This window comes from Egretta garzetta, unplaced genomic scaffold, assembly GCF_000687185.1.
Source record: "Egretta garzetta isolate BGI_Z169 unplaced genomic scaffold, ASM68718v1 scaffold81, whole genome shotgun sequence".
Classification (NCBI taxonomy): Eukaryota; Metazoa; Chordata; class Aves; order Pelecaniformes; family Ardeidae; genus Egretta; species Egretta garzetta.
The window spans coordinates 3,749,980-3,771,242 of record NW_009258671.1 but is presented as its reverse complement, the minus strand read 5'-3'; the positions used below and the strand labels follow the sequence as shown (position 1 = coordinate 3,771,242).

The 21,263-nt window shown below is 41.2% G+C and overlaps 1 protein-coding gene across 2 annotated transcripts in view; it reads right to left on the bottom strand.

Moving 5' to 3' along the window:
* The window catches only part of SOX5 (SRY-box transcription factor 5), a 263,656-nt gene that overhangs the window by 147,586 nt on the left and 94,807 nt on the right, over nucleotides 1-21,263 (bottom strand). For both annotated transcript variants that reach the window (XM_035888537.1, XM_009648741.2), the window contains exons 3-6: nucleotides 19,861-19,947; nucleotides 5,365-5,537; nucleotides 2,816-2,884; nucleotides 2,037-2,045 (exon numbers count right to left, since the gene is read on the bottom strand). In XM_035888537.1, coding sequence (XP_035744430.1) covers nucleotides 2,037-2,045; nucleotides 2,816-2,884; nucleotides 5,365-5,537; nucleotides 19,861-19,947 — 338 coding nt within the window. The remainder of the gene's footprint in view (nucleotides 1-2,036; nucleotides 2,046-2,815; nucleotides 2,885-5,364; nucleotides 5,538-19,860; nucleotides 19,948-21,263) is intronic.

Genomic DNA, 21,263 nt, shown 5'->3' with positions numbered 1-21,263 from the left:
TCTCTATATGCAGATAATCTGTCTGTCTTCTGCATTAGTGAAACCTCCTTCCAGTTAACTCAGAAGAGAGGGACTTGAAAAAGACATCATGTCAATTAGAGACTCGCGTGCCAGGTACATTTTTCTAAGCTCAAGTAGCTAACGCATCCTTCTGCAGCATCACAGAAGTGGCCAGTTTAATTGAGCTGCAGTTACACTCAGCATTTGCAGTCCTCTAAGGAGGAGGGACACGTTGCAGTCTCTACCTGCTTGTGTGTTGCGGTGTGTCGGTGATTGTATGCTGGGATACGGAGAGAGGGAACTGTTTCCAAGTTAGCGCACTTAAAGAAAGGAGTCATAAATCATGGGGTCAGTCAGGTTGTGCTTTTTTTTAACCTTAGGGTATTATGCTTTCAATACAATCTTTCAATAGCTTTTTTCTGTGTAATAATTTATCTGGAATTATGGCAACTCTTACAAGCTTCGAAAAAATTGGCTCAAGTAAAACGAATCCTTTGTCATAAATAGGTTGTGTTCATAACTGCAGCCTAATCATTCAATTGCACATAAGTCAAATAGTTACCCAGACTTTGCAGGAATATTTCCCTGTCAATAAATCTAATGCTATTTAAAAACTCCAGGCCAATGTGACAGAAGCCTGTTAGATTAATTAGGGCAAGGTCAGAAAAGCTGAACTCACAGCTACATTCCCGTCAAGAGTTTCGTTCCACCTACCATAACCTGACTGTAAACTCACAGACCGTTTTAAACATGGGCATGTTAGGGTGACTTCATTGTTGCCATTTATATACAAAGGCAGATTTCTTCAGGAATTGTTTCTTCTCTCTGACAACAGTCAACTAAGCATGCAGCTGAGAAGAAATGTTTTGCTTTGTATTCACTGTCAATAAAGGGGTTTTTTATTGTTAAATGTTTTCCCCTATCGGTGACTTCACAGTAATTGGGCTGCAACCAGGGTTCATGAGACCGCACGACCATAAAGGCTGCAGAACTGTCAAGAGGCAGGCAGTATAATCAAAATTTCACTACAAATAGATCATCTCTGTGGGAATGAGTGGACAGTATTGTCTCTCTGCCTGTTCCATTCTTGACCTTTATCATGTGACCATCCAAAAGGAAGGTGCCCCAGATCTGATGGGTTTTGTGTGAAGTGGACCCTGGAGGTGAAGTTCTGACCTTGGCAGGGTCAATATTTCATCTGAAATCCCTTGAGACGGGCCTCCAAATCATTTCGTAGGCTTGCAGCTTCTATCAGATGGTAGCTAGCTGACTTTCATTTACTACTGACTTAGGTCAAACTTGGACCAGGGATCAAGAGATGAAAGGCTCTATATCTCATTATCAATAATCAGTGTTCTGCACTACCCTAAAAAGGACATACTACATTCTTATCTACAAGGCCTTAAAACTTAAAAGGGTTGGGGTCAAATTATGTTACTTCAATTTATTTTTATTCACTGCTTATAAAACAACTTCCTCTCTCACTGCCATAGCTAACTGCTAAAAATGTAAACATTTCCCTTGCTATTGTAGAGGTTCTACTATTGTTTTTCTTTTAAAGCCTTATTAAAGATACAGCAATAAAGAAAAATCCCTCCCATACACAAATTTAAAGAAGAAAAAAAAATTACAGAGGTCAAGGCAAAGCCAGGCCTTACCAATCTCAAAACTATTTTCAGCAAAGCACAATCTTGTATGTATGTTGCCTTATAACAGAGGGGTGGATCCTCCCCAGAAGTTTTCCATAGTTACACAAGTCCCGATACGGACAGAATATCCTCTGAAATGATAGAGCCAGTTTTCCTTCTCATGTGAAGACATACAACTTCTCCGATTTTGCTGGAATTAAGTTTTCTTAGACCAGTTACAGATATGGCCCATAATTTTAGGGAAATAATTCTGAAATATTAACAAGAAGCTTTGGAAGGAAAACCCTGTTGTTACTGAACAAAGAGAACATAGCATCCACTTCCACAGCGACTTGCAATGCTCTGTATGTAACTGCATACTTAAACAGACAGAGATTTTACCATGACTCCAGATACCTGTAAAATGTCAAACCCCTCCTTTGTTATTCTGTGACAGCCTTCATGGGCAAATTGATTTGCATTATTCCCAAAACAGGGGTATGCATATATACACGTGGAAGAAAAGCAATGAATTACAGTCAATGGCATGAAAAGAAACTTCTGAATACTTTAAGGAAAAAAGAGGTTAAATAAAGTTTACTGTTTATGCTGGGTTAACAACTTTTTTCTCCTACTAGGAGTAAAGCTGTAGGCATCTAGGACCTACACAGTTGCCCTCCTGAACCTAACCAACCTTTTCACCAGTTTCTCATTCAGACAATACTTCACCCAAAGTGTTGCCAATTTCTGGACTGCCAACAACTGGGGCAGAGGGAAGGAAGGACTCTTGATTACTGGCCACTGAAGAGAACTGCTTCTGCACAACCTCGAAAACAGAGTTCTAGGTGATCCATTGCAATCCAACTCTTTCTGGCAACATTTTTGCCACTCCTGATCTAGGACTGAAAGAGGACTTGTTCCTGTGAACACTTGCTCAACATGACCAGCTCCTCTCACATCTTCTTCCTGATCCAACGGGAGCAGTGTTAATCGTACAAGGCCTTCCAGAAACTGACCTTTTCTGCTTAATGACAGATAACATCCTCATGTGTTTCTGTACGTAAGATGTAAGCCATCTGCAGAGATTCTTACAGGCACTATGACAGTAATGGCTGAGGGAAAGCATGGGGAAACAGAAAGGAGAGAAGAGAGGTGACAGGGGCATGGGTGGAGACGCAGTCTCTGACCTGGATCTGTTGCTGAAGAAGGTTAATTTTGTGTTGCTGCTGCAGGAGCTGCTGCTGTTGTCTTGCAATCTGTGGAGAAATTGCACAGAAGAAACGTGAGAGATGCATCATCATTCCTGGAGCCAGTACAGAGGAAACTTCCACCCTGCTCGGTTCTTTAAACCTTCAAGTGCGGGCGGGGGGAGCCTGGACTGCAGCTGAAGCAAGGGGCTCGTGGTTCAGGCACAATTCATAGCTAACACTAGTGTGAAAGGGAATCTTATGGAAAATGCTGTGCTGGATATTAAGAGAAGGAGTGATGCAAAAATATTTCCTCTCTCATTATCTGAAATGGCGCTGCTAAAATCCCCCAAAAGTGAGCACTCATTTGCTCCAACTTGCTGGAGGAAGAACAATACTGGCAGAGAAATTGGAAAATAGTAGGAGAAGTCAGGAAAAGCAAAAAAGTAGGATGGGCAGTAATATTCCTTTTATGCTTGGCACCACCTATTCAAAAATTCCAAAAAAAGGAAATCTGACACCCAGGAGGAAGGTATTAGCGTGCGTATTTCCTTGAACAGACACAAAGAGACTGGAACTGGGTTTGGGAAAATCACTGACTCTTCAATGTGTGCATCAGCTGAAAGGAACTAAGGGGGCACTGCGAGGCTACACAGCTCAACACTGCAACTGATCTACAAAAACTGATGGAGTAGTTGTTAAGTCTCCTCTCAAAGTCACGTGTGTTTTCCATGAGGACTTCCATCCTCCCTCTCCATTGACTAAGTGATAGGGAACCCTACTGTAGACAACTTTTACACCCAGTGAAGGAAAAAGGAGACAGCAACGGAACCAAATTACCAGTTCTCAGAGGACTGATGGAAATAAACCATTATGTATCTCAAACTTAAAAAGCAAACTTGAAAAACTTTCATTTGAGTCATCACAAAAGCTCCGCTCTCGTGAATAGCTAGCACAGCAGTACAAACATGAGAAGGAGTATTGCTCTTCCCCTGTGGCATGTGTACACATCTCAGGGTCAGATGGGAACTTATACATACTTACTGGGAGGAATTTTGCGCATTCTTCCCCTTAGGTATTTTCTTTCATTTCTATTATTAAACTATTAGCATAAGAAACACTCGCTCATAGTTAACTCCACATCTAAAAGACTAGATGTTTTCTTTCTAGAGCCTCTCTTTAAGCAACCAAAATAATTTTTATTGATACATTTTTTGAAAGTTTAGTTATTTTAATTTCTGTATAACACAGAATTATACACAATTTCTTAAATTAAAAGAAATCCTTGTTATCCGAATAATAATCCTGCAGGATTTCTTACTGCCTTTTTCCATTCTCCCCATTTTCTTTTTTCACTTTCAGATCGTTCAGCCATCCTGTAGCAGTAGTGACTTTGAAAGACAGGGCAAAGAAACAGCTCCTGCAGGACGTCTCTTCATGGAAGAGGGAGACCTTCACACCTTCATCTACCTCCTCCATGTAAACAACAGTGTGATACAGATTCTCTAACAGATAAATCACTTCTCCTCCTCGCCCTATGTGGGATTTCAGGTGTGAGGCCCAACTACACAGTATTTAAGATGAAGTTTTTAAATAATCAGAAATAGGGAAAACCAAGGCCAAAGTGTCTGAAGATGTCAGCAGTGGTTTAGAATCTTAAGGCTCGCTTGGTACAATACAAACACTGAAGTATGACAACTATGACAGATTTCAAAGAATTTTGAGAGTTGCATAAAAGTCACATAGCTGCAATTCTATGATATAAATCCGAATTTCATTACAAGCTGAAATAAATGGTCAGGCAGGCCAAAACGCTTTCACATAGGAGGTATCAGGATGGACCCCTGGCAAAACTTTAAACCAGATGTCTAAGGAATCTCTGCTCACGTTCAGGTACAAAAATGGACATTCATTTCTGTTAAAGCTTGCATAGTGCAAACATGTCAGAAAAGTTGTGTTCTTGTATAAAATATCATGTGTCCATGTGTGCACGTTGGAACTGTTCATGTGTGAAAACATGTTTGCATTTTCAGTGGAGGGCATATTTGCAAGAGCCAAAAATCAAGCCTTTCAAGCGTAGAAGGAAAAAAAGTCGCATTTGTTCACTGACTTTATATTCTTCTCCCCACTTTTCTGCACAGTTGGGAAAACCAATCCTTTCATTTGTCATACTACAATCTAAACACTGCATTTTGTTCCTTTTATACCTATTCAGCATTGCTCAATTCAAGCAGCATTGGAAGATTATTTGGGAGGGCTGAATTTGGACGATTATTTACACTTATTTTTAGAAAAAAACACTATTGGAAGGGAGCCCCTCCAAACTGGAAGGTGTATCTTTAAAAGACAAAGAGCACTATTTTATACATTGCAAATTAAAGCATTCTTCCAATATGCTTTTGTTTAAACTTCTTCACCTAACAAGACAAATGGAAAAAAAAAATCTGGGTGGAGATCAAACTTAGGAAGTATCAACCCTAGAAGCTAAGCTACTGGAAAGTCCTCCTAGAAAATGATTTAAGCAGCAAGCCGCTGTAATAATCACTCACCTGTTCTTGTTGCTGCTTAGCCAGTTCCATTTGTTGGCGTTGTTTCTCGATCTGTGATGCAGCCAGTTTCTTCTGTTCATCATGAGCTGCTAGCAGCTGTTCTCGCAAACTGGTCAGCTGATTGATCATACCCATGAGCTGCCTTTCTTTCTCAGCAAGGCTTTCTGGAGTCCCTGGGCATCATATGGTGGGGGAGAAAAAAAAAAAGGTAGAGAGAAGAGAGGAAATTTAGAGCTCGCCAGGTTTTTATTTTGCAGCTTCACTGTAAGCAAAGTTTTAGTAGAAGCAAAGAGCAGCAGCATATTGCAATATACTGCACATTAAGACGCGTCCCTCTACAGGAAAACGAGCCATGGAGGATAATTCTGTACAGAGGCTTTGATCCGGTGTCCCCTTTCAGTGTTTCCTTGCCTTTCTGTCTATTTCCCGCTGCTTTTTTATCAGATTAATAGGGGGGAAAACTACTGCCTGTTTTGACAGCGTTTCAAATTTTAAACATTGTTTACATTGCGTGGGGATGAAAATCAACGCTTCCAGTTTCGAAAGACAATTACATTTTTTGTCAGAAACGTATGACAAAGGCCCATCGATGCGTTGAGGCTTACAGAAACTGTAAGGTGTGCATCAAGGTCCCTCTGTAAGCAAGGGGAAGCAGAGGAAGCTCCTGGGTGCCGGGTCCCTCTCCAGCTCCCCACACCCAGCTTTCCCACTGTTACCGGCACAGCACGCCACAGCTGCCGGGACGCTACCTGTTGTTTCATCTGCAGCTGCCCTGGTTAGGATGAAACTATACAGTATTTAAATTGTCAATAACTGCTATCGCTGTTGCTGCCACCGATGAGTATTTTTAAAGGAAAAAGTCTCGCACAAACACATCAGAAAAACTGGGTTAAACACAACTCACCGTCTCTCTCATTTGTACTGCCATTAGATGTGTTTTATAGGAGAGTTCAGCAGAGACAGACAGAGGAACTGACTACCTCGCTCTCATAATCACTCCGTAAAAATTCTCCTTCTTACCCAGAAGGACAGTGGTTATAAGGGAAGGAAAGAAAAAATTCCAGGAAAAATCAAAAGCTATGAATCACACACTAAAACAAAAAATGGCACTATTAGTACACCCAGTATCATTTGACTTTGAATTTAAAAGACCAGAAAATATGTGTAGCAGCTAATCCACAGATATCTCCAATACCACCACGCCCTCTCACATGAGTCAGACCCTATGAAACCCTTTCTCAAAAAAGCTTTAGGAAAGGATTAAGGCTATCAGTGTCTATGCCTCCTCTGAAAATAGCCTGCTTTTGGGACAACCCTGCCACACAAACCTTTCTCAAACACAGGAAGCGTTCTTCTGCCAATGTCACCAGTGCTCTCCAAGTGAAAAAAAAAGAAAAAAAAAAAAGAAAAATTGGCGACTATACTAAACATGTTCCTAGCCAACTATCAGTCAGACATGGAAAAGAGCTACTGGTAATAGCTCATTTAGTCTACCCCCGATGAGTATTTTTAAAGGAAAAAGTCTCGCACAAACACATCAGAAAAACTGGGTTAAACACAACTCACCGTCTCTCTCATTTGTACTGCCATTAGATGTGTTTTATAGGAGAGTTCAGCAGAGACAGACAGAGGAACTGACTACCTCGCTCTCATAATCACTCCGTAAAAATTCTCCTTCTTACCCAGAAGGACAGTGGTTATAAGGGAAGGAAAGAAAAAATTCCAGGAAAAATCAAAAGCTATGAATCACACACTAAAACAAAAAATGGCACTATTAGTACACCCAGTATCATTTGACTTTGAATTTAAAAGACCAGAAAATATGTGTAGCAGCTAATCCACAGATATCTCCAATACCACCACGCCCTCTCACATGAGTCAGACCCTATGAAACCCTTTCTCAAAAAAGCTTTAGGAAAGGATTAAGGCTATCAGTGTCTATGCCTCCTCTGAAAATAGCCTGCTTTTGGGACAACCCTGCCACACAAACCTTTCTCAAACACAGGAAGCGTTCTTCTGCCAATGTCACCAGTGCTCTCCAAGTGAAAAAAAAAGAAAAAAAAAAAAGAAAAATTGGCGACTATACTAAACATGTTCCTAGCCAACTATCAGTCAGACATGGAAAAGAGCTACTGGTAATAGCTCATTTAGTCTACCCCCCTGCCAGTACAGGAATGTTCCCTACAATATATTTACTACAGCTTTCTAGATTGGATTGAAACATCTTGAAATGGTGAATCATCTACTGCTTTCTTTGGAAGACTGTACCACAGCCTGAGAGGTGTCACTGTTAGGGCTCTTTGCTCGATAGTTTAATTTACGTTCACTTCATTCCAACCTTGCGCTCCCAAGAAGCATCCCATCTGCTACGTCAGCCAAGTCCAAGCCCTTAAATGCATTTGTGGACAGCCATACACAGGGGGAAAACACAAAGAATCAACATTTTTCATATAAAGGAAGTTTATTTGCTTTATATGAAAAATTATTAAGATGCTAGAGATTTACGTGCAGATACTCTCATCACGGAATGAAGAACTACAGCAGAACATTCTCAGATGTAGCCTCTAAAAAACCTGTGGTACAAGCTGGAAACTAGAGAAACACACTGAAATAGAAACCATAGGACTTTAAGCCTGTTCTGTTAACAGCCGTGAGAAAGAATGGAAGCCAGTGCTAAAATACTGACACTGCTGAAGAAAACACTTTGAACCGACCATTTTTATTTCAAACATTGGAGACGGAGAACGGCTACAAGTAATGCATTTGCTACCTGGCCATACAATTAATCACAAATTTCTATTGCCACTCTTCCATCCTTCATTTCTTTTTCCCTAGGAAAAAGGGTGCAGTGTTTCCAAGTGGGATAGAAGAACTATTCCAGGAGGCAGCCCCTTCCTTGTCCTGTCGGCGGCTAGCATGGCGGTTTACTGTAATGCTCATCTAATAAAGACGTATCAGTATGCTGATACTGGCAGCGTAACACGCTGGGCACAGTGAAACATCTGAAAACGAAATATGTTATTTATTTATTCAGCAGATATTTTATTCCAAACTTTTACTGAGGGTGGGTGTGCACGAGAGAGGGAGGGAGAAGGACCCAGATTGAGGAGGAATACACAGAATTGGTTTAGTCCTAAAGTTAGGGTAAGCAGAAAGAAATCCCTGTCAAGTAAACTGTTTGACAAATACACCGCGACACATCAAAGATCTTCAGCCAGTACCGGTTCATCAGTGTATTTTGAGCTCCTACAGTAGCTTTCAGTTGGGAATCAAGAAGCACTTTGTAAAGTTAAATTAATCCCCACCACACCTTTGAAAGGTGGAAAAATGTTTCCATATGCGTAAACCGACAGACAGAGGGGTCACAGAGTTAGTTACCAGCAGCGGCAGGATAAGAAACGTGGATACCCAGCCCTGTGCTGCGAAGTCCCGAGAGCGAGAGGAAGGCTCCGCAGGCCCCCCCCCCCCGACCACCACGCGGAACTGCCGCGCGGCGGCGGGTCTTCTTCTTCAATCTGATCTACCTAGAGAGGAACAAAAAACCTCTGCCCCGGGAAAACCACCGCTTTATTTGAACTGCAGGGATGAGAGGAAGGAAAGTCTGGGTGAACTAAGAGCGAGCGGTCAGGGCGATGGAGTGCCAGTGCAGACGCCGGAGCTGCAGGCACACCGCGGCCAGGCAGCTGGGGACAAATCCACCAAACTCAGTCTCTTCATAATTACTCAGTTTTTAAAGAAACTTTGAGATGCCCAAAGGGGGTGCTTTATGTACGAACGGAGTTAAGTACAGTGCATAATTCCTTGGGCTTAAAAAACTGGGAGTGGAAGTAGTCTGACAAAAGGCAGCCTTCTTGCATCATATTTCTTGAGCAATTTCAGTTTGCCAATAAACCAAAAGGGAGAATTTAGCACTGTCAACTGCTAAAACAAATCTTTTGTTGGAGAACGCTTTCTGGAAAACATGGCTTAGTAGGTACTTTATTTTCGTGTGATTAACCCGCCCTTCCAATAACTTCAGTAATACTTAATAATTTCAATTCCTTCAGGTGTCGTCCCTTGCAAAATAAGTACTTGGATAGCAATACTCTCAAGTGACCTGCACAAAACCAGAGGCAAGAGAGATCAGATGTGTGGGTCTACTGGGAGATGGTGAGTTTTGGGGTAGATTTCCCCTTGCCTTACCCACACACCCATACAAGCCCCACTAACAATGAATCAGGTAGTTCTGAGGTTTCTTGCAGACAACAGGTAGCTTATAAAAGTGTGAAAATTAAAAAGAAGAAAACCATTTGAATCAAATTGTCTTGATCATAATGTAAAGTGCTTGCATTTAGTTTAAGTTTCGTATTTTTTATGTTACCCTTATTACCTAGCACAACTTCTCTGTAATTTCTTTTGTGGAAACGGCCAATAGAACTGCCCATTTCACAGATGGCATTCGTAAATTACTTAAGTTTGCGTAACAAATGAAGGCCAAACGATATTTGATGTTATTTATTTAATGGTGAGCCGAGGGCAACAGCTCGGTCACTACATAAGTACACTCAGTGACAGGAATTTTTTCTGGTGTATTAAAACGCCCTGCAGAGTTAGAGCACCAGTTGCCATTTCTGTATCCCTCTCTAGATGCTGTAGACTGTGGGTAGGACAGTGGACTTCTGTCGTCTTCTGTCCTGTCGTCGCTGTTTTCTCTCCACTAACCCGCATGAGATCGAAACCTTTATCATCGTGTGAAGTGTCTTGGCAGCCAAGGGATTTCCATTTTAAGAATTCTGTAGCTTACAGGGCAAAACGTGACAGTATTTTAAGTAACTACAACACCAACCGCATAAAGACAGTTGCTTAAATTATGCTACTCGGGAATTAATGAACTTGTCCTAGAACTTGGGAGGCAGTGCAAACCTCAGTGAGAGTAAGTCACCGGCCCCAGCAGCCACCTTCAGCCCCTTCGTTACTAAACTCACTTAGAGCTGCTCCAAGTAATACAGAGGTGGGAATGGTCCTGGAGCTGGCCTTAGCCCCACACACGGCATCCATAGGGTTGCAGTGCTTTCACTTTAGCCGTGCAGCCCAGCTGGGAGAAAAAACAAGTGTCCGTTATTGCAGTGTACAACCTGACAGTGAGCTAGACCCACTTCACACAGGTATTGAGTGAGGAGTAAAGGGAGAGTGGCTTACATCAATGACTGCCTCAAAAATTACTCTTAATTACCGTCAGATCCACAACAAATAGATATTGCACATTTTATGTTTAACAGAGCTTTTAACCGCCAGACCACCTGCCTTTCAGGAGATCGCTGTAGGTGCTCATGCTGTTCTCTCTGTACTCTACCGCTGCAATGGCAAAACGCGGATTTTTCACAACCTATCAAAACAACTCGGGCAAGAGAGCATCGAAGTGTACGCCACGGGTTGATACAGCGAATGGCCCAAGAAAAGACGCTTTCCAGATGCGCCACCTTACTCTCTATCACCACAAAGAGAGATTCGGAAAGAAAAAAAAAAAAACATGTTTATGGATGCAACACCCACAGCAGATGGCAATAAAAGAAGACTCAAATTAGTGGCATTCTGTATCGCCAAACCTAAACTTCATCTCAGATCAACACTATCCATAATAGTGTTTAAGTAGTAAAAGAAATTTACTCAAATGTGAAATAAACTATTACACATTCTTAGTTCTGATTCACAGTCTCAGACTGGCAGTGACAGTAACATTTTAATAAACATTAGAATGAAGACACCAATATGACCAAATGACACACTTAAAGTGAGAAAACGAACAGGAGAAACCTTGGCTTATCCACCCAAAACAGAACCAAAGCAAAAAAAAAAAAAAAGGCAGAGAAACCACTTTTGCGATCAAAACAGTAAATACTTTATTATCATTTATTAGACAGAATGAGAATGTAAATGAGAAATTAGGAAAGCCAATATTTTCTTTAACAAGCATTTTAAGCTTTTGCTGCGAATGCTCAAGCGATGAGAATGCTTGCTCGCAGCCAGCCTACGGATCTGCTCGCAGCCGCGCAGCACCCAGAGTAATTCTGCAAGGGGCAGAGACGTGGCAAGGCTCTCCTCAACCCCCCTGACACGGCTCTGTTACACTGCTAGGAGCGTTATCAATCAGGGGTGCTCGCGTGCACGCTCACACCCCCCCATACCGACAGTGAAATTTATCCCCCCGAGTCAGTTTACTATCAAGGTAATTACGTAAATAGCTTTTGAGCTGTCAGCATCTGTCTTTCAAAGAAAAAATCAAAGAAAACAATGTGCGGGTACAAAGCCTGGAAGACAAATAATATTGTATTATGTTCATATCATTAGCTATGGTTACAAAAGAATAAAAAAAATCATCCTGTATCTACAAAGCTTTTGTAGGGGAAAGAACCCCATGAAATGGAAATAAGAATATTTTGAAATACTCTGTATTCAGATAATGTTAAGACGTGTAACAATAATTAGAACATGCAGTACAGAGCATTTTTTAATTTCAAAGCATTAGCTAATTGATCTTCTTAAAGACTGTGAGCAGAGAGAAAGGTAGTGGTATGCATTACTTATTTATGTATGAGAAAACTGAGGTGTGAAGTTTGTAGAAACTTGCCTAAAGTAATTCTTAACTTTACGCACTGTAAGCCCTTTTATTGCTGGCCTCACTAAAGTCACCAGCAGACCTGTATCGGTAAGGCCAAGAATTTCCCCACTGACTTTAGCAGGGATGCGTGTTATATGAATAATGAAATCTTTGCTTGACCCGGTTTGATACCAGGCAGGGTTCTAGCTAAAGGGGCCCTATGAATGAAGCAACTACTGGTGCCATCCAACAAGCGAAGCAACAGAACCATGCTACAACACAGTTTCTGTGCAGCCGTGCTCTGATGTAACAACAGCGTCATGAGGACATAGCTACAACCCATACACCAGCTAAAAGCTGAGTCCTGTCCAAGCATTTCCCCGCAGTGTTGTGTTTTTTCAATGTAATTTTTAAGCTAGGGACGTAACAGTTTCGATATAAAAATGAAAAAGAGTCAAGAAGGAGGTTTTTCAAACCGAACAGCCTATTAACTAAGCTGTTCTCAGAAGAATCTAACTCCTACTAGCAATAACGTTATTATATCCAAAGAAGAAATAAAAATATCAGCAGTCCATAAAATAAGTATCTTTGCTTGAGAGCTTTATTCCAGTATCTTTGCTTGAGAATTTCACTCACATCCCATTGCCAACTATTTTTCTTCCCCCACCCCAGTTCTAACTTTGCTTTGTCACATTAGAAATCCAATCCCAGTATTACTCTGCTCAGTAAGGAAACCAGGAAAGTAAACTAGAGAGGCCACCTAGTCTTCTTCTACTTAAAAGCAAACTAATCTTTGCCATGCTCCCCCTAAAAAAAATCGCTTCAAAACCTGATAATAATTGTAAAGAGGAGTATTCTCCCGTTGCTGCACAGACGGCCGTGCTGCTGACGTCACCCGAAGTTGTATATGTGAGGCAATGGAGAGCTGATGTTACGCGCCTTCGGGAAATGTAGTCCGATAAACAGATCTAACTGGCTGAGGTAAGTTCAGAATTTAAACTTTTCTTTCCTCTGTCTTTGAACAGAAATGTCAAATGTTTATGACCAGGCAATGAGTATATACTTTAAATGATGTACTTGCCGGTATGTATTTGCGGGTGGATGTGGGTATGTGCTTGTGCACGTGTGCAAACTCCCTTGATGCTTCCCTAATCAATACTTCAGAGTGTTTTATTATAGACTCGCACATAGCTTTTCAGGACAGTTAATCTTGGAGCTGCCAGGACATAAACATCTAAAAACTGGCATTTTTCATTAAGCATTTAAGCCAACTTTACTACACAATGACTGCCATCATTTACAACTACCTACCTTGCTAAATTAAATGACTTCATCTGATTGATATGGGAAGTCAGCATAATAAAAGAAAACTTCCTGACTGCTTTTTACTTAGCAAGCCGCAGCCACCAGAAAAAGAAACAAGGAAAGAAAAAGCCCAGAATTCAAACTGGTTTGTCTGTACCTGCAGATTTATGTAATGAATCTTCTCTGTCTGACAAATAAAAGTCCTTTTTAGAGCAGCAAGCTAGAAGAAAGTTATTTATTTCAGCATACGGACAGCCTTAATCTTTTAGGTTTCAGTGGAAGACATTGCAGAACGAATAAAAACAAATGATGAACAATTACCATCTTTTGCCATTACTACCCTCAAGAATTAATATTCTGTGGGGACAAAAACTTAGCCGTCTGCTCTATAACAGACCAGCACATCACTGTTTCGCAACGCTGGAAAGAAGTTGTCAGTGAGTTTTCTTTATTTGCTGTCAGAAAAAGTTTTGGTACAGTAGACTGCAAACAAAGCTTGGTATTCAACCAGGTTAGTAACTTATTGTCAAGGTTACAAAAGGAATAGACAACATTTGTAGTGAGACTATTTCTCAGAGGTTATTTATTGTTTTACTGTCTAGACAACTAGGCTAAAGGAATAGTATTTGCTGCTGGAATTTTATGCAGCAGCAGGAAAAATAGTAAGAAATATGTATTTGTATGTGTATTTGCTTTGTTTTGACAAGCTGGTAATTGTAGCTCAGCAACATTCATTTCTATCAGCACATCTTTCAGGTAATTTTAGTACAAAGAAGAACTGGTTTAGGTCCCTTTTGCCATCCAACCTTCCGGACGATTTTTAAATATAGTCGTTTGGCCTCCATATGTTCAAACAAAATGAAGCCATTGGCCTTTGCTACTTTAATTAGTTCAATTTTATTCTATTTTCTCTACTAATAATCACTTCTTAAAAATAAAAGTTGTACTTGATTTAAATAGAACCCGATTTGTTCTGATCTAATTAAGTATCTTTACGTAAAAAGAAATGTAAGTCCGGAACAGCCCGAATTTGCTGTTTTGTCGCAAATTCACATTTTTTTTGCATTTTAGACGCTTTACAAAAAGATTCCTCCAACCCTCCTCCCGCAGATACTACCCTGAACTAACCTCCCGCTCTAGGGTCAAACAGGAGCAGCTCCATCCAGTCACAATCTCCATTTCAGGCTTTCATTTGGCCTGGAAGAAGTTCTGCGTTGGTGGGGCTCAGTTGGCACCATCTACTTCTCTGCAGCCTGAGAGTATCGTATTGCATTGTGATCACCCTCCACTATTTCGGCAGCTGCCAAATTTCCTCTCAAAACTCAGGTTCCCCTGTGTGCCACTGGGCAGGTTCCCACCCCCCCACCCCCCACCCTCCTCAGCACTTCTGAAGTATTAACAAAGGACTACAGCTCACGCTCAGCAATTTGCTATTAAAGACCCCCCCAAAAATAAACACAGAGAAGATACTAAGTAGGTTGAAATAAATATTGAATTTATCACAGTTAAAAGCCGACAACCAGACGTATCTTACCTCCTCGACTCATGACTCTCTCACCCTCCTTCTCTCCCCACTCCAAATACAATACTATCCACAAAAACATAATGCAAAACGTCCACATCTGACACAAGTTTGCGAACACTTTTCAACCATTAATTTGCAAATGCAAAAGTCACACAGCTCCTAAGAAAGTGTGTAGCCTTCGCACATCTCCTGGGGATCTGTGCTTTATTAGTGAAAGGTTTAAACCCAGTGCATTCCCCATGAAAAAACCTCTCTCCCCTTCCTCCTCCTTCCTCCTGTCCACATCTAAATGCAGAATCCCCAGCTTCCTTGTCTTCAGTTTACAGATTATGTGATCCAAAGTGTCACTCACTGGATTACTGCACATAACCTGAGCGCTACCCGAAGCTTACTTGTCTTCAACTTGTCCAGCATTACTTAAATGGAATTATCCGTCACAATCCATACACCGAATCTGCATAGCCCACTTATCTCAAGATTCTGTGTGTCACCTACCAGATTATCCGTTTTAATCCATACATTGAATCTACATAACATATGTCTTTAATTCATGGGCTCTGATGAGCTATAGTATCGCTGAATGGATTATTTCTCTTTATCCATTATTGGCAGTCGTAAGACCGTTCACTGCATACTCTCTCATGCCCCATCTTCCGAACATATAAGCAAGATTAAGAGTCTTCAGCAAACACAGCTCTATCACACATCAAACACAGCTCGGTATAATACCTGCACCGATACTTCGTGTAACTTGGAACCCAGTTTCTCACACAAAACAAATGCCTGTGTTATCATGCATTAAAGATTACGATTGGTAGGCTAATCTGGCTTTCAATTACACTCACAAATCTGTGGTTACTCCAGGACAGTCTTTGGAGTCACCTAGATTTAAGTGGCTATACCGAAGAGCTGAATTTACCCTAATGATGATCCCTTTCACAGTGAGTGCAGAAAACACTTCACCTGAGTGCTTTAGGAACTAACCGGTACAATAGAGAAGGGTTTTCAAACAACAAAAAAATATCAGGTTCAGGCTTGCCCGGTCCTTCTTGAAAGATTCAGGTGCGATCACTGTTAACAATGCTGTCACTTCAACAGAAAACCAACTCAGAAAGATTAGAAACAAAAGTCCGTTTCGCCTTTTGTTCCACACGCCTATTCAAAATTAGCTAAGTGGGGAACATATAAAATATGTATTATTATTTCTTGACAACTCTCGATAAGCAAGAGATGGACGAGATTAGCAGAAAGGCTTTGTGTACACCCGGGAAGTTTTAAAGAGAGTTCTCATCACGGTTAAAGCTGCCTGGCTCACATCAGCGTCAGGAAGACTGGGCACCTCGTGATGTACCCAGCCACCTGGGGGGCCAGCACCGCCCCCTGAAGTCTGCTCAGAAGAGGCCCAACACCAGTCAAACAGAAGTTTCAGGTTCATTTTCTAAGTAGAGGGATGGCCACTGACATTGAAGAGAGTGGAAATAAACAACTTACAGCTTTTCTTACCAATGGTCTGCCCTATGTGCTGCGCCTGCTTGCAGTCGGCACTGTGGCTTTGGAGGAAGGCAACCACCCTCACCCCGCCTGATAGACAGGTATCAGGCGGCTATGCTGGGAGCGGGAAGGGGCGTTATCCTCCTCCCTGCAGGTGATGGGTTTGAGACCTGAAGTTCTCGCTGCTCCACTGAATGCAATAAGCTGCATTATCCGTGAATAATCCAGAGGCCTTTTGAGCCCTGCTCTTGAATATGATGGATATAAGTAAGTTTGAGCAGGCTTTAACCAAGTCAAGATATAGTTTTACAGCTTTATTTTAAAATATTTCCATTTAACAGCATGTTTTGTGGGGTTTACGGTAGACTGATGTGTTTCGAACAGAGTAAAAATTCCATGGATTTCAAAACACAATTTCTGAAGAAACCTCCAGTGCCAAACTTGTGTTATTTATCTAGGCCCACGGTACCTCTCTAAACACAGGCATTTGAGCTAAAATTTCTACAGATATGACAGGTTCTAGCTTTTGCCCCATTTCAAGAGTACTCCCTTGCAGTCAGTACCTTTCAGTCAAGCCCTGGAACAGAATATTACATTTCTTTTTCCATTAGTAACCAGACATATGTAAATCCTCCTAACTGTGATCTTGAAGTTTGCAGCTAGACCTCTGCGGATACTCAGTGGCGGTTCTCCCGTTTTGCAGGCAGGCAGATGAAGAAAGGGGCGCTTAAAGTAGCTGCCGAAAGTAACCAAGCAAGTTGGAGGAACGACTGAATGCAAAACGCGGGAGTCTGGTGACTTCCAGCCATTCACCGACTCCTCTGTCTTTAATAAAATATTACTGCTTTCTAACTTAAAAGAAATAACACTAATAGAAAATAAAGTCTTCCGCTTCATCTCCCTTTCTTTTAATCTCTCCCAGAGAATAAAACTCAATAGTAGTAACACAGACTTGGGCATTAACAATATGTAGCCTAGCGCTGAGACTTGAGCACATGACGTACTAAAACTCCCCCAGATCTAATGAAAAACACAATGAAATTTTGAACAGTTAAATGGAAAAAACTATTCAGTGCATAAGACAGTTGGGCAGTACAGCTTCTAGTGCTGTCCACATTCCAGGGTGTATTAATAATAAGACACTACTTGTGCAGGGTTTCCAAATATCGCTAATAGAGAAACGAGGAAAAAAAATGCAGCTGCCAAGCCAAATATAGAGAGAAGTTAATTAAAAAATCACAACTGGAAAACTTAATAACTCTACGCTCCTACAGAAGGACAAAACCCTCTCCTAGCGTAATATTTGCACACGCATACGCCAGTATAAAACAGCTCAACTTGCACACCTTTCATGTCGCCTCACTAAATACAGCTGCAATACAGCTGAGCCATTGTTTGTTGGCCGCTCATGGCTGGCGGTGCCATGAAAACCGCATTCCTGGGCACTAAATAATCGGCCTGCCTGACCCCCCAAGAACCTGTAAGTCAAATTCATTTACCCCCAGAGGGCAATGCTCTATTGTATCCTCCCTCCTTTCCAGCCACCTAGGAACAATGGACAATAATTGCAACTGTCACGGCAGTCAGTAGGAAAAATAAACCAGTGCCTGTTTTCACAGCTTACTGCCAAACCTGATCCAAACACCTAATAACCATGCCCCCAACCATAGAACCACAGTCGCACTAAAAAGCCTCAGATGTGAGGCTTTTGAACAGAGCTACAGAACAATAACTCGACTTGTGTTCAAAATATGAAGCTAAAAAACAAAAATTAAAGCAAAGAAAACTCTTCTTTGAGGCTCCCCATCCTCCCCCCGGGCAAGACTGAAAGGACTGTTGAATTTCTTTCGTGCTAGCATATTGCCCTCCAACAGAACAAGATCATAAGGACTGGGAACAGACCGCCTTCTCAACGCACAGCACTTCTCACAGCAGCTTCCCCGAGTCCAAAGGCGGAGGAGAAAGGCCGGGAGTCCTTCCCAAGGCTCCAGCCCACCAAGAGTTAAAGGGGCTCCAGACAACATGCAAGAGCTGCCGAAATACACACCCAAAAGGGGATATGAAAGCCACCTGTGTACTTTGGGCCTGAGACATCTTAAAGATTCATCAGTTCATGGCAGACGATGATGTTATTTTAAAACAATACGCTTTTAAAAAGCAGTGCTCACAGATAAGCCCAGTGGCTGCCCTACCCTCTTTACGGCCTGTTGCTTTACGCGCACAGAGGCAACGTGCTCAGTGGGAATAAAGAACCCAGGGTTTGGCCCTCTGTTATAATAATAACAAGATCGCAGCCTATTTGGGGCCGAAGCACTATATTCTGTTTGAAAGTTATTCTACACGTGTAACGAATATGTATTTTTGAATTACAGCCTCTTAGGGAGAAGCTAGGGGAAGCAAGTGGCATACTTTCCTACTTGTGTAAGTCGTTGGACCCGTGCAAACTAATGCCGGTGGCTTATCGGTGACAAGCTGGAAGGCACATATAATTAAAAACAACGCTATCTTTGCACATGTGCCGATACATTAACCTCTCGGAGCACGTCACGCTGTATTCTTTACTGAACACTGCCCACCTCTTGTGCAGAAGGTCCTTAAACCTGTCAGGCACGAGGTCTGCGAGCCTGCCTGAACGAGGATCTGGGTATCAGGGACAACATTTGTAAGCAAACACACCAAAAATAACGGAGAGAAATGAAATCTAGTTTATAATCGTAAAAGAAGGGTTTAATTTTAATCTCATTCTACTTTCACATTTCCAAAACAACATTGGCTTTGATTTTCCTACTCCAGATGTACACTGATATAAATGGGAGAAGAATCGGAGTCACTGTTTCTTTTCAGAGTGGTAATGGCTGCTCTGGAAACTAAAATTTTTGACACAGATGTATTTTGAGTCGGCTCCTCATCACAATCACTGACGAAGAATTGTAAAAATATTAAATTACATGAAAACAAACAACTACAGGTTCCCTAAAATGACCTCACATATATAAAATGGGGAAATATCTTGGCAAAGCAGAAGCTACTGCTGCTGGAGAGTGGTCAAATTTTGTCATTTTCCTTCTGGAGTACGGCTTTAAAAGAACATGCTTTAGTGCACAGATGTTGTACGCTGTCTTTTAAAATCTGCACTGGCTAATTTTGGTACCTAGAGGTATCATTACACAAACTTTGCTCTTTTTTTTTTCCTACACACAGAAAAGTCAAAAAAATTCTACACCATCAAAATCTGTCCAAAAATTAACAAGGACTCCTGATCACCCTCAGATTTCAGAAGCTGAGCTCTGCTATGCTCTGACACCACATAAGCCTGTGTTTGGTATGTGAACTGACTTTTTTTTTTCCAATCCAGCAAGAGGATGTGCCCTCTTACAACACAGAACGATATATGTGACAAAAGCTTTATGTAAGTTTGTTCACTTACCATTTCGTTTATTCACATTATCACAGATGGAGAGCGTACGTTTCATTTAAGCCCCAAATTACGATGTTTTGAGGAGAGGGGAAGAGGAGCAAACAAACAAAAGTTCCATAAAGCCAATGATACCTGTATATTCATTCTCAATTTTTTGTTTTAGCACAGAAACAGCGTTACCTTTTATTTCTCCAAAGTTCCCTGATCCCATGGCAAGAAGCTTGTCTTTCCAGTCCTTTGATAGTAGCTTTTCAATACTGGGAGTTTCTGAGTGAAGGGGGGGAAAAAAAATGTAAGCAAATCAACATGACTGTCTCCACAATAGAACTCATTAAAAGTCTATCTGCTAAAAATAAGGCCAACCCTATTCTGGGCCCCAGTTCGTAATGACTTCATCAACAAACTGATAAGAGGGGAGGGAAAAAAAAAGGGGGGGGGGGGGAAAGAATGTGCTTTGTCACCTGCTGTTTCAAAACCATTAGCTTTTTCCTCTTGTGGAACAAAGCCCCGGTAATTCTGTACCACAATGGGCACATATAAACCTGCAGTTCATTGTTTTTCAATTTGGTGAACAAGTTGCTGCCTATAATGGATGCCTGTCAATTTCTGGGTGTTAGTCTGCAGTCAAAAAATAATTATGTTGATAAAATGCAGAGTAAAGAGAGTGAGAGAGAGAGAGAGAGGCAAAGAATTAGCTCCTAAATCTGCTACATGTAATTATATCCCTCTGAGTGTTTACAATTACATCCACTTTATAATGTGTGTTTAAACATCGTGTGGTGGTAAGCATACTGTGGAAAGATTTTCCGGTAACAGGCACATTATAAATAATAATAAAAAGTTGGGTATGAAAAAAAGCTTTAAAAGATTGCAAAATCCAGAGGGAGAAAAGGCATTGCTTAGAATGGAAACCCATTATTTGCTCATTTCAGATTCTATCACTTCCTTTAAAAATAAAATAAAATAAAATATATTTCTTCGGTATTTTCAGGAAAAATGCGGCGAGGGTGTGGATGGGTCTGATATTTATGTCTGTAACTCTTGTATTCTGACCTCTTTTTGTGTAGAATTTTAATGCATAAGTAAATATAAATGCTAATAAAATTCAGAGAACATTAAATTCAATTCCAAACAATGTAATTGTATATTCTTGTCAGCATTTAGATGGGTACACAATTACAATAGCTTTCAATCCCACGATTAGCACTGCATTCAGTTAGAAAATGGAGTGTACTAAAAGATAAGTGTCCCAGTATGCGCCATCTAAATAACAATACCCACACTTATTATCTGGATCTAAGACATATACCGCTATTCTCCACATTTGTGTTTATGTGTATTTGTATTTGTTCAGGCATTTGTTTACCCCCTACCAGGAGCATAAAGGGAGTACATGTTAACTTATCAAAGGGACCGTCTGGCCTAGAGACCGTGCAATTATTAGCAACTGGTTAATTTTCCCCACAGTAAAAACCATTACGAGCAACCTTCATTATCTCGTTTGGCTAATTCTGCCTCCTTTCTTGAAGCCCCAGCTCACAGCTCCGAGGAGCGGTGCGGGGCTGCCCTGCCCGGGCCCGGCT